Source organism: Lagopus muta, chromosome Z (assembly GCF_023343835.1).
Source record: "Lagopus muta isolate bLagMut1 chromosome Z, bLagMut1 primary, whole genome shotgun sequence".
NCBI lineage: Eukaryota > Metazoa > Chordata > Aves > Galliformes > Phasianidae > Lagopus > Lagopus muta.
The window spans coordinates 14,517,979-14,531,987 of record NC_064472.1 but is presented as its reverse complement, the minus strand read 5'-3'; the positions used below and the strand labels follow the sequence as shown (position 1 = coordinate 14,531,987).

The 14,009-nt window shown below is 37.0% G+C and overlaps 1 protein-coding gene across 5 annotated transcripts in view; it reads right to left on the bottom strand.

The window, feature by feature from the left end:
* Positions 1-686: 686 nt before the first annotated feature.
* The window catches only part of GHR (growth hormone receptor), a 996,322-nt gene continuing 982,999 nt past the window's right edge, over positions 687-14,009 (bottom strand). For all 5 annotated transcript variants that reach the window (XM_048930902.1, XM_048930904.1, XM_048930900.1 and 2 more), the window contains 6 exons: positions 12,690-12,850; positions 11,468-11,646; positions 8,103-8,274; positions 5,914-6,004; positions 3,761-3,830; positions 687-3,484 (listed from right to left, as the gene is read on the bottom strand). In XM_048930902.1, coding sequence (XP_048786859.1) covers positions 2,522-3,484; positions 3,761-3,830; positions 5,914-6,004; positions 8,103-8,274; positions 11,468-11,646; positions 12,690-12,850 — 1,636 coding nt within the window. In that variant the 3' untranslated portion in view covers positions 687-2,521. The remainder of the gene's footprint in view (positions 3,485-3,760; positions 3,831-5,913; positions 6,005-8,102; positions 8,275-11,467; positions 11,647-12,689; positions 12,851-14,009) is intronic.

The following is a 14,009-nucleotide window of genomic DNA, read 5'->3' as shown; positions in this document are numbered from 1 at the left end:
CAGTCAGGCTTTCAGATGAAGCAGAATCTACATAAGCCCTGTTGCTGTTTTTCCTGGAGTCCCAGAAGTGGCAGTGGACTTCTATGTACAGGGAATTGAATCATACCCTGACTGCCTGGGCAGGCAAGGATTTAGTCATGTCCAGCTGGATTCCAAAAGCTCCCTCTCTACCCATGTATAGAGAACACAGGCAGTAATAAATGACCAAGGTGCACACTAGGAAACATCCGAGGTATGACATTTTTGATAGACAGACTAGATTGTATTTCTGACATTTCAGAGTTCATTTACTGATAGGTTTAAAGTATAATTATAAGAAAGTACTGAGGACTGTCAGAACCTGATTTGTGGATTGAATTGTAGGTGTGAATCTCAAACTAATGTGGTTTATTTATCTGCAATCACAGGCTGCGCCAGCCAAAGGTCTGCTGAATTAGTAACACAGTCTGGGCCAGTGCTGGGCACAGCATGTCCTATCTCCTTCTACAAATTTAGGTACGTCGTTCTATTTTTAACTACATAAATATCAGTAAGTGAAAACACCAATGCCAGCAGGTATAGCTTGTGTTCAAAGGAAGGCTGTATTCTTCTTGACTCAGGAAGAAATACTCGATTTCTCCTAGCAGAATCTCTGTTCTCCACAATCACTGAATTATCTGCAATAAAACACATTCTGTCAGGACAGATCAAAGACAATACATTTATTAAACTTTGAGGAAAACAAACAAAACACTGACATAAGGAAAGTTAAATAGAAACTGAAAGACACGTCTTCTGACCGGCGAATAATGGCTTGTGTGACCAGTAAAGTACCAAAACAACATTCTGAGTTTGATTGAGGTATTTAACTATTTTTGGCAATAGAAACAGAGTAAGAAACTTCTTCCGAACACACATAGGCTTTACTTGCATTAGTGTCTATCATCTATGAAATTTTATATGAAACTAAATAATGTAGCTGTTAGAAAAATATAGCAGCAAATTAGCAGAATACCTAATGCACATTTACCATAAGTACGTTCTAAACGTAAAAATCCCACCCAATAGTTGGGCTCAGTCCTGTAGCCCTTGGTCACAAAGAGAGCATCAGTGAGTTCAGTGGGAGACATCATGAGCAAGATCTGCATTCACGGCACGTCATACACTTCTGTTCATGTCAGAGAAAGGCAATGAACATCCCCATTTGCTTTATCAGAAGAATCCTGCTGTGATGGAGCTATAGTCTAGTAAGGTATCTTCTGAAGCAATAAAAACTCATTGCAAAGCTCTGTCAAGTTCTTTATATACTTAAAAATAAAGAGAACTTTCCCACTTGGTTTTGGTTTTCTCATAACCTTTCTTACCTAAGTCTGCCTAGCGCAGTCAGAGGAGATACTGTAGGCAAAGAGGACAAATCCTTTTTAACAACACTGTATTAAATTCCTGTGTTCCATTGAAGACTTTAAATCTATTTATAGCTTAAAAAATCAATCGCTGGCCAAACCCTGAAGTCCTTATTTTCTTAATCAATACTTCATGTGTTAGTCTAATAACTGTTGTGGTAGCTTTGTCCATCGGAGGGCTTCAGAGGTCGGTCAAATATGAAAAGATTATGCTACTAAATCACCAGAGCTTATTCATGTGTTTTCAAAAATTTGCAGTGAAAGTGTTCTTCCATACTCCTTAATACTGTGGTCACTGAAATCTTGCTTTAAAAAAGTATATTATCATTAACCAGAATTTGATGAATAACAGAAATTTTTGTCCAAATATTTTGTATAGTTTAAAGTTTTCTACAAAACTTTAAATTTCATGTCTATTTCTATACTAGTTACCGTAAGAAAGCAATAGGATCAATTACTCTAAGCTCCTAAAATATTTCAAAATTTCTCAACAGATTTCTTTAGAGGTATAAAATGGCTCTGTAAAATCTATCTTTAATTTTTGCTGCAAACAAAACTTTTATGAAACAGAAAACTTTTTTTCAAGACTGCAGCTCTTACATTCCTTGGATGGGCCACTGTAATTAAACTACATCATGTAGTGTAATATAAAACATCTACGCTTTTGTGCCTAAAGTATTAAAATATATTTTATTAATTTATATGGATCAAAATAGATGCTTTTTTCAAACTACTTCTGTGGATTTTTTCACCCTCATGCTCAGTTCCCAATTATTGATAGAAAGATCTCTGTCAACTGCACGATTTTACTAAATTCTCAGATTTTAGACCACCTGATTTTTAGCTTTACAAAAAGCGTGATTTACTGTACATTAAACATAGTCATTTCAATGTTTAGTATCACAAAAATCAACACCCACAAGAACAAGACAGTCACGGCTAGTTAAGCAGTCTCAAGACAAATTCATAGATAATATTTACAGAACAAGAGGAATATTATGATGAATATTTTATGCTTCAACATTTGAGATAAACTTTTAAGAACCACAACAAATGTTTAGACTTCATTTTGGTTTCAGCACACAAGCCCAAGCTGACCCTCTGCTGTGAAATACTGCACACATCTAGTCAAAGAATTGCTACGGCATGATTTTGTTCAGCTGGTCTGTGCTCACATAGCCGCAAGACATGTTAAATTCTTTCTCTGGCACAGGCAGTGCAGTTGCATTGAGCACAAGGCCTTGTGGAGAGTGAACTATATGAATAGAAGTGTAGTCTGGGACAGGCATTTCCATACTTGGGGTTTCTGCCATTGAAGCTCCAAGACTGATACCAGTAGTGGTAAGGCTTTCTGTGGTGAAGTAAGTGTCCTCATTACAGCTTTGCTCCTGAACACGCGGCTCATCCTCTTCCTGGGAAATCACAGCAATACATTTTTTCACATCTGCCTCGCAGAAATAGGCATTGTCCATGGTGAAGTTTTGTTCTGTGCAGCCTTCGCATTGCGCTCTCCCCACCTTGGATTTCTGCCCTGGAGAAAGTACAACACTTCCAGCTGGAGTAATATCACTCACTTGAGCATAGAAGTCAGTGTTTGTCAGAGAATTCTGGTTACTTAGCTGAGTTTGGACTGATGGACTAGCTGAGTCAGTGCTCTCTGCAAAAGGAGGCCATGACTCTCTGCTTTCAGACTGAGTACTACTAGGTGGCTGTTGGGTATCTGTGTTGGCAAGACTTCGAAGTGCCTCATCATCATCTTTCCTATGAAGGCACAAGAGATCCCCTTCCTTTTCTGTTACCTTCTTGAACTGATCAATGTCAGAGATGGCATCACATGTGTCACTTGCACTGAAGTCTGTCTCTGGAATATCTGGTTCACAACAACTGGCACGTCCAGAATCATCATCCTTTGCTCCCAAGCAACTGTGTGATTTCAGATGATCATCACTCAGGAGCCTGTCAGTATCTGAGACTCTGTTCTTTTCATCGGAGTCATCTATGTCTAATTCAATAAACTCAACCCACAAGTCATCATTGTATAGCTGTGTCTTGTAGTTGTCATGGCTGGCTAAGATGGAGTTCACTTCATCTAGCTTTCCTTTCTATAAAACAAGAAAAAACAGATGTATAAGAAAGAATAAAAATATTTGTGCTTCTAATAATGCAAACTTACGGAAAGCTAACTGGAGCTGATATAATAATTACAAGAAGGTTTTTTTTGTTGTTTTCATATTTTATGAAAAGTTGTTCTATTGCATCTCCCCATACATTGCTAGAAGATGTAATTTCTTCATAGAAAATTGTTCTGTCTTTGATAGCAGTTGTAGCCTGCCACTACTACAGTGATTCCTACTATACATATCAGAATGCAATATTACCTTCAAGAGATCTGGGTCAATCCCTTTAATCTTTGGAACTGGCACAGGAGGAAAAATCAGCATTTTTAGCCTGGAAAAAAATAAATGATTGTTTTTAATTTACAGCAGTCCTTTTTGAGGAGGCTACAAAAAAGAAAGCTTTATGTCGCACTTAGACTTCTTTGCTTCAAAATTGAAATGTTTGAAGATTCAGCTTAAAATTGTGCTAAGGAAAAGAATATTTTTTTCACACATTTCAAACTAAAGCAAAACAAAACAAACCCCACTTTTTTGTAGCCTGCCTTGTTGGAATCACGTAAATTTATGCTGAAGTCCACTCTGACTCCATTCAGTTATTTTAATGCTTTATATAAGGAGAATAAACTCCTAGAGCATTGCCAATTGTTTCCCTTTTTATGTTTTCCCAAAGGTTTTTTTTTTTTTTTTTTTTTTTTAAGGGATAAAGTAGTTCTTGCATGAGCCCAATTAATTTAAACAGGGGAACAGAAAAATAAAGTTGGCTAGGCCAGTATTCTGTTGTCTGCAAGACTGTTGTTGATGCAAAAATTAATATATAATAAGAAGGTTTTATCATTGTTGAGAAAGAACTTGCTTTAATGTGTTCATGCTGCCAAGACATTATTTCAATCCTTCATAAAATGGATTTAAAATTCTCAGAGAAAATAACTAATAATTAGCTATGGCCCTCCTCCATTTTACCTCTCTGTTTCTTTTACAAACACATAAATTGTAATCCCCAAAGGAAAATTCAACATTTTCTTTATACTGGATTACTTCCCTATTTTAGAAGGTAAATCTGAGTCCACAAATCAGATATTCTGACAGGATTGGGAACTAATCCATCTAATGACACAGCGCAAGGATTTAACCACTCTTGGACTCAAGAAACAGTTCAGGAAGCATCTTTATTAGCTTCAGATAACTGTAACCTGTGTGTCTCAAGGCTTGATCCTATGGCATCTGTCCCAAGGAGCCTGGTTCAGAATTTGTGAAACAAAAGTTGAAAAAGAAATGAATTGGGATCTTTTTAGATACAGGAAAAAATGGATCCTGGGTATTTTGAATTATTGGAAATCTAAGAAGTCCATTTCCCTGCAAGAATTGCTGTCACTCCCAGCACCACATGTACCACTTTGAAGGGTGGAGGCCCATCGGTCCAGAAATGTGTGACAGACACAGGCTGGATAAATGCCTCCTTCAGCAACCATTATTAGCACCGAATGAGCTGTGGTTAGAGTCATGCTTCAGCCCTTGGGATTTTTTGAGAATAAGCTACTCCTTGCTGAGTGTGCTGAACAGTCAGCTCCTGGTCCCACACGTGACATCTCATACCCATCTGACACACAGAGCTTCTGCTCTTGCAGAGAGTGGCCTCTTGGAAGTAAAGCACTACTAAAATGCAGTGTTGCTTGTTTAACCTATTTTTTCAGTGGTAGCTCCAGCTGGACCATCATGTTTTCATTTCAGTGACTTGTACTTACCTGGTATGTAAAACATCTCAAAATATCTCAGTGTTAATTTTCAGCGTGTACATATAAGCTTACTGACAATATGTATGTGTGCACTGGGGCTAGACCACAGCGTTGCTCTAAAGTGAATTAATTCTGTCAAAATCTGTCCCTGAACACATATTTCAGGGAATGAATTTGCTGTGAGACCACTATCTCGTTCTTATAAATGTGTCACTGTGACTTTTTTATGAATGACACAATCCTGAGTTTTGTTTTATTTTATCCCTGTTATTTATAGGAGGCACAGTCTATCCACAGATGCCAAATAGCACCCCATGACTCAAGCTCTTGCTGGGGCTCAGTGAAGTAGCCAGAGATTACTGGAATAGCCTTAGAACAAAGCCAAATATATAATTTGAGTGAAACTTTTGAGCAGAAGTGTGTAAAAAATACTGTTCACAAAATCTGAATGAACTAAAAATATACCAATTGCCTTCAAAGTCTATGTACACTAAGTAAATAACATATTATAAAGCGCTCTGCAATCCAAGACTCCTGCTCAAAGCCCTGTATGCACATGTGCCAGCATCCATGTAGCCTGAGCAGGTGGACAGTGACCATCAAAATAGTGTGTGGCCCCTAGTTGAAGCACCCTTTTCTTAAACTACAAATAAATGAAATATGACAGATAAACCTCTGTACCTTGGCTGTTTAGACAGCAGGATTAAGATCGCTGTTATGGCCAGCCCACACACTCCAAAGGCAACTACTAAGAACCAGGGAAACTCGATTTCTGGAAACAGAGAACAGAAACATTAGCAAGAATCTGAATCCCTGTTGCATGTTCAACTTACACCTTCTCTGCAGTCACCTGAGAATTCCAAAGTCAGAAAAGCTGATAGGAACATTTTTGGTTAGATAAAAGTGAAAGTTCTGTAGCAAGAAAAAATAAAAACATTCTGATATCAATAGTTTCCATGCTGCGTTTGTGAGTCCACTGAGACTGCTTGCAAAAAGAGTCTGAACTTTTTGACATGAGCAAGATCATAGCACAGGCAATATATACAGCAAAAGCAGACTGGAGGAAAATTCTGTCAGCTGGGAGCATGCTACCAAGTAGACCCCTTTGTAGTTCATGTTACTGCTTCTGTTAGCCCAAGCAGAGAGGACCTTATTAGCAGTGTGTAGCTCTGCTAAATCATGGGCACTACAGTGGCATCAAAAAGGATGATGCCACTTTTTCTGAAGGCAGAACATTATGTTGTGAGCTGTACCAATTGCCAAAAAAAAAAAAAAAAGTTTTTGACCTTGCAGGCAGCTACACAGAATTTCAGGCCTGATAAAAGTGATTTGGCAGGGATGAGGAACAATGCTGATAAATGAAATGTTTTATCTTCTAAAAAACATCAATTGCTTACTGTAATGCTAATTCAGAATTGTAAATTCAGTGGTATTTAACCTGACACTGTGAAGAAGTACAAACTATAGAGAAATTTATTCTGGCTGTAGCCTAAGATTCTTCTCACTTGTTCCCAATTTTAAATTTTGTGTTCAAACTTCACTTTCAGGGTCAAAAAATACTGGGCAGGAAGCTTTAGAATTCTATACCATGTAGAGTGTCCTATACACAAATTTATGGCCCTCTAGAAAAGAGAATTTTTCAGTTTCAGACATCTGCTCCCAGCTTAAGTTGTTAACTTCATATTTTCAAACATGACTACTTGAAGTTCTATATGGTTATTTCTCTGTTAGTCAGGACCCTGTTCTAATGTAGAACCAGTAACTTCTAACATCAGTGAGACTAGAGTCCAGCTGCTTAAAAAAATTAGAATACTACATGTGAATTTACTAAATGTGAGTTTAAGCACTTCACACCAAAAATGTAAAGTATGCATTCCTACAGGTGAAACACAAAACAAGGAACATAATATTCTGTCATTCTATACTTCCTCAGTTTTCCTCTGTGAACTTCCAGCTTGTGTCACAATCTAGCAATTCTGCAGATGGAGGAGAACTGACCTTCAAATAATTCGTTGCTGCTCTATGACTGGTACAGATATGAGTCCACTTGCAGATTGTGGGTTGTAGTGAATGAAGCAAACTGCTTGGCCTTGGATTTTCATGGTATTTTTTGTTCATATGCAGACACACACAGTGCAGACTAACTTGTGTTAACAAAATCATATGGACAGAACACTAACTAAACTAGGTAATACAAGCTGCTAAAAAGGAGATTCTGGCAAGACTGTGAAAGACAACAGTTATAGGTTGGTTGTATTTCCATTGATGCTTCACAAAATGAAGTTAAGCGGTTTGTTAAGATAATTTACCGCAGAGTTCATCTCGTGAAAAGTTTAGAAAAAGGCACTGTCTCATTCTTCTGATAGAAAAAATGCAGTGCCCAGTGATTGCTGCTTCTGTTTTTAACGGCAGTTTTAAAACAAGTGCAAGCACAAAAGAAATAGAAAAAAACGTCCTTGGTTGTATCAGGGAGATCAGGAAAGCACAGCATTCTGATAACAGACTTAGAAAACAGTGTAACAATTTGATAGAAACCACAGCTCTCGCTTCACTGCTGGAATGCTCTCCTTGCACAGTGGAGGTTGAGGTTTATCTGTCTCCATTTTAGGCTGTATAGCATGTGTAGGAGCAGATACTATTTCTGATCCTCAAAGCTACCTGTACTTTTGCACTCTAGTGAACTGAGAAGCAGTTGTTGAATTTAATTCCGAACCTGTGTGCAACTTGCATGCTCTTAATCTCACCAAATGACTTGCATGTGGTAGGCTAACTTATCAACCCATTCAAGCATACAACATCAAAAGAATGGAGAAAAAAGCAAAAAGATGGCAATGGTTATAAGAACATTTTGATGCATTTGTCTTATTTACCTTCAACACAATGAACAAATTCAATGCCTGCTTGAGTAAAGGAAACATAGAGGATTTCGCTGAACTCCCCAAACTTTTCGGAGGTACGCTGTCTGGATCGGACTCGGACCTCATAATCTCGTCCCATCTTCAGAGAATACAGTGGAACCACTGTTGAGAGCCTGGGTTCTAACTGCAAAGACAGAAAGGCTGTGATATATTTGAGAGAGCTGTACAATTTTACACTGCTTCTTGGTTTCAGAAATTAACATTCAAAGGTATTTTTTCTGCTTGGAACATTAAAGACACAATGAGAAGAGTTCAGAGAGAAGTCACACCATTTACTTCAGACTTACTAGCTAGACACTGGACTTTCAGGAGATGAAAAGCTAAGAATCAAAACTCTCTAAATACTCTGTGAAGAAAGGCAGCTGTGACTAACTCCGCTGATTTTACCTAGCTGTAGATTCTTGCTACTGTTAAGATACAACCTTACTGACACCACAATGCTAAAAAACTTGCTAAAATAACATGGGACCCTTAAAATAACTGTGATTCCCTCTGAATAATTAATTTTACGAAGAAAAGTGATTTACAGGCTTAAAAAACAAATTTATTGCATCTAACAAATCTAATTATTTTGCAAAGGTTGCACAGTTCTCAAAATCTTCAAGGATATATAAAATGAGAAAATGCAAAAAGAGTCTGGTAGAGCTGGCATCACCTTGTAGGCCTTGAGATGCCTGCATTAGTTGCAACATTCTTGCTGCTGCGTATCAAACAATGTAGGAAATCATACTGGAGGTCTTAATACACAGGATCGCCATTCTTTACCCCTCCTCCTCGTATAAAAACATGCATTTTAGCTCTGACTTTATAGTAGGAATACAGAAAGTATAGAAAATCTAGAAAAATAAGGAAAATATGCACAAAATAGAAATTCATGTGGCAGATAATATATTCTATATTTACTTCAGTAAATTTACCTCTGTGAGGGTAAGAATTAAAACACTACTTCTGTGGGGGTAAGAAGAAAAACAACAGCCACTGCAAACTTCAAAGAAGCATCATCAATACCTTCCAAATTCACCACTGCTGCACAATCTACACTCAAAACACATTCTGTTGTTAGACATGATCTGTGGAGTACTGTCATCCTTGATGCCCCTAGATGCAAGTGTTCCCAGAGATGACCAGTCAGATTTTGGATGAGGAAGTGATGAGCACAGATAGATCACTTTTTTTCTGCTAATAATGGATGACAACCCAACTGGAAAGCATGGAGAAGGGAACATGATACTATTCTACTTTACTTATTTTCTGAAAAGAAGCCATAGAAAATAGCACACTCAATTTCACTGTAGATAAATTATTTTTTTCTGGAACACTTAATACAGATTCTTGAGAAAGGGATGCTGCCCACACTACACTTTATGTACCCCAGATAATAGCAGCAGTTGGAAAAGGCAGCATGCAAGCCAGCACAAAGGGCTGAAGAACATCAAGTAGAATTACTGTGGCTGTGTAACTGATGTGACCTGAAATTGCAAGACAGGTAAATGAAAAATTGAATGGTGTATGAGAAAAAGCAATCAGGTTAATCCCGAAACCTATACAAAAATTGCAAGGCTCAGCAAAGAGAATTTAATAGAATTTAAGCATGGAAAATTCTTTTCTATGTTACTTTCTTATATCAGAGTTATCCATCATTATGATGTATCTGTGCACTCCGAGATTATCTTCTGTGTACAAAACTAGTAATTTAATCAAAGCGTAAGTGGACATCCCTTCCTTTACTGTTTCAACACTCATTTTAGAAGGTATTTTTAGGAAAGAATGCACTGCTACTCCCCTGCGGTCAGTAGGAATTTTGCTATTCAGGTCAAGATTTTGTTCAGAAATTTGGCTTTTGTATTCCAATTAATAGGGGCTCAATGCCATGTTTATGGTTTTAAAACGAAAGGTGCAGTAACACACAATAAATACAGCTCCAGTGCATAAACCCTTTTTTCTTTAGGCAAATACAGTATTCAGGAATATCTGTTTTCTGCAAGAACAAACACTGAACTTCAAGCTTTGCTGTCCTGGGGAGAATCAATCCCAAGCCATACTGGAATTATTAATGGTACTGGAGCAAGAACAAAGGTTTAGAAGGAGATTCATATGATTGATACCTTAAGGACTATAAAAAAAAAATACAAATTGCATTTTTAAAGAGGTTTCTGTATTGCCACCCGCTTTTGTAAATCTTTTAAGAAGTTGGCAGATTTTCATGTTAAAAATTTATGGCAAAAGTTAGTCTAAGTCATTTAAAATGTAAAGATAATACAGAATACATAGCTTAGACAAATATAGAAATAAATTCAGGCAAGTATTTGAAAAAAGTTACAGACAATATAAGGCCTGTTGGTCTTTACTCTTACCAACAAGGGGACACAGAAAAACATAATATTAAGAAGGATCAGAGGAGAGAAGGAGCCCAATAGTCTTAGCTATGTTTCAGCTGGTAAACCTGCCTTTTGGAGATTAAGACAAATTCTCAGCAGTATTACCTGCTTTCCTTCTGTCATTTATCTCAATTCATTCTAGTAAGAGAATAAAGTAAGAGTTGTGCTCTGAGAAGACATTACGTTGGTCAGGTACTCAGAAAAAAGTCTATACATGCAATTATTCTTTGTAGAATCCTGGCAGTAGGTCTTTACATACATTCAGGTAAGCTGGGTAGAATTATTTCCCCCATAACAGGAAAACTCCATGAAAAGTTAGTGATTTTTAGAATAAAATGGAAAAGATTCAAGAAGTAAACATCTCATGCTCTCATGGACTACCTATACATTCACAAATTATACATTTCTGTCTTGTTTGAAATTGATATGTTTTACCAATGCCTTGATTTTATTAGCTTATTGATCCAATTTTAAATCATAATTCAATCTTTTAAAAAATGCATTAAAACAATATTTAAAACTATTAGAACACTGAAGAATCTGGACAGACATAATGACATTTTCCAAATACAAGATTCCTGTTCCACGTACTGAAAATACTGTGTACTTTTTCAAATAGCTGAGGCTTAGGAAAAACAACAGAGAAACATTTTATCCTTGAAAACCTTTATATATTTGATTACTGCTACACTTTGTAATACAACACATAAGGGATTTCAGGGTTTCATTATCTTACTTGTATGCCAGCTATCTTGATATATAAAGTTAAAATGTCTGCCAGAAAATTTCGTAAGAATATGTGTTTATTGTTTAAAATTTAAGGCATCATCTAATTAGCATTCACAATACTGTAGCTTTCCAAAATGGGACAAATGGGGTAGGAACAGGACAAGCCTGCACTGGACTATGACTACTGCATAGTAAGTATTTCCTCCATACCTCCTTCCATTTTGTCTCATTAACTTCTTTGTACTGCAATTCATACTCCAGAGTAATCCATCCTTTCTGAACATCTGCTGTTGGTGGTGGATCCCATCGTACTTGAATATCCCCATGGATCCCAGTTTGACTAGTATTTAGCAGAGTCCAGTTAAGATGCACAGGGGGATCAGGTAGTACTGTTTAAACAGAGTAAACCAGTTTTCAAATCAAAATGACCATTCTTACTATACACAGTTACATTATGTCAAGACTAAAAAAAGCACATTAACCGCACATTTGCTGATTAAAATCTGAACCTACGAGTGTCAATGACAAAATCACTAGATGTCTGGAGACAAGAAGGTAGCTAGCCACCAACAGCAGACGTGCTCTGCATAAATCTCACCCGAATAGTTAATAAAGAAGACTAAGGATGTATTACCTATTTAATGATGATTTCCAAGAGTGGCTTATAAAACACTGAGACTAAACAACTCTCCATCAGAAATTACAGCGAGTTCTCTTGACAAATAAGACAGTAATTGAAGTCACACAGAATACAAATATTTGGTAACAACCTCAGAAATAATTTAGAAATACACTGAAAATCAGTATCTGAAAAGTAATTCTGATGTTGCTCAGCTGAACAAAAGGGCACAGTGGGTACGCTCTAGTCACTTGTGGGAATACAGTCTTAACTGCATGTGCATACACCATTGATATGCACCAGCAAAAATGTCTGGAAATCCCAGTCACAATTCATACTGCACTAAATATAAGATCCAACCTAGAAATGCTAAACATCCTGACTCTGCAGATGTTTTGATTCGGGAATAAAAATCTATTTGGTTCAGGAACAAAAATCTGTTGGGCTCCAGAATCTTGCAGAATCAAGACGTTAGCACCATCCTTGATCACAGTGACCAAAGGTATTCAGCATTCCCTAGCAAGGAATCAGAGTGACAGCAAAGGTAAACACTGACGCACATACTTGAGAGCATTGATATTCGTAAAGTAAAATGACATATTTGCTTTCATCCTTTTGGATTGCTCTCAACAGTGGCAATATTACCTAGATGTAGATCACTTTACATATTTTATAAATTCAAATTGCCTCCTATATATATTATTTTTTAGAAACTGTTCTCAGGGGGAGAATTCAAATATAGTATGAAAGCTTACAGAATCACACCTATTGCACTAAAAAACTACAGAGGTAAAATGCATAATGGAAGGGTACCTATTTCATCAACACTGAAACATTTTTCATCGAATACTTCATCTTTATTGGCAAGCTTAACACAATACGGTATCCAAATCGAGGTGTAGGATGTGTTGAAGTAACAGCTATTTTCTCCTGCAGTGATATAATCAGGGCATTCTTTCCAGTCTTCATCATTCCTAGAATGACAACAAGATCATGAGATACGTGAGAGAGAGATTTATGGATTTTACAAAGTATAAATTGCAAATGTTAGAAGACGTGCAGTTGATAAGTCGTATCTCCTACAGAAGTAAGAAAATGTGTCAGTATTTCCTGTGATTTACAATGGAGTCAAACCACTATTCAGCCAACCTACATAAATATTTCATGTACTGCTAGTGGCATTTCTATGCGTTGGATGGCATTTCTGAAAGAACAGTCAGAGAGTCATTTAACATGCATTTACGTTACTGTTCTTCAGGCAAAATTAATTGCAATAAGGCACCTATCTGTATGATGAGATCCAAAACTTGAAAGCCAGACTGCAAGGCAGATCAGCGCTGCACCACTTGCAAAACTATGGGCAGTGGACTTCCACTGATGACCACGATGGGAATGTAGGCACTGGGACACCTAATACTCACATGGGAAAGTGTCTGAGGGCAAATGCTGACACAAAACAACCCATATCAGCAAGATGAGAAAGAAAAGAGAAGAAATACAGAGAAAAAGCTATCTTACTTGGGATAAAGAACTTCTAAAACGCTGGAAGTACTAGCAATAAAACTACCTTTTTCCACTCTTTTGTTCAAACATTTATGAGTGCACTTTGTAAATAAAAGAACTGTAGTAGGAGATGTCTCATGCTTTTGTATGTTTCGTTTAATCTCTTAATAAGAAGAGAAACTAGCAGATATGAAGTGATGTGAATTCTCAGACTAAGAGTTGTTATGTATTTTGTAGTGTCAGTCTCATAAGACCAAGCTGAAATGAACCAGAAGGTCCAAACTATAGAAATCCTTCAGTTAAAGCAAAATGAGAACAACCAGTTTACTAGAAATATTCCACAACAAAAGTGAAAGATTTTTATGCATTGCTTCTGAAATATCTCAGAGTGAACAGATGCCATTCCTGATCCTTCTCTCAACTACCTCTCAGCCCAAATGCAGACTGAATAGGGAACTTTTCATAAATTACAGTCTCAGTTTGTTAAAGGTGTAATGTAAATGCTCTTCCTTACTAAGAGTTGTTCATACTGTACAGAAGGTTTAGACTTAAACAATTATTCCAATTGCATCCCTCAGTGCTGGAGTGGGTCTTTAAGACGTAAAAAAGACAGATGATGCATAAGCAGAA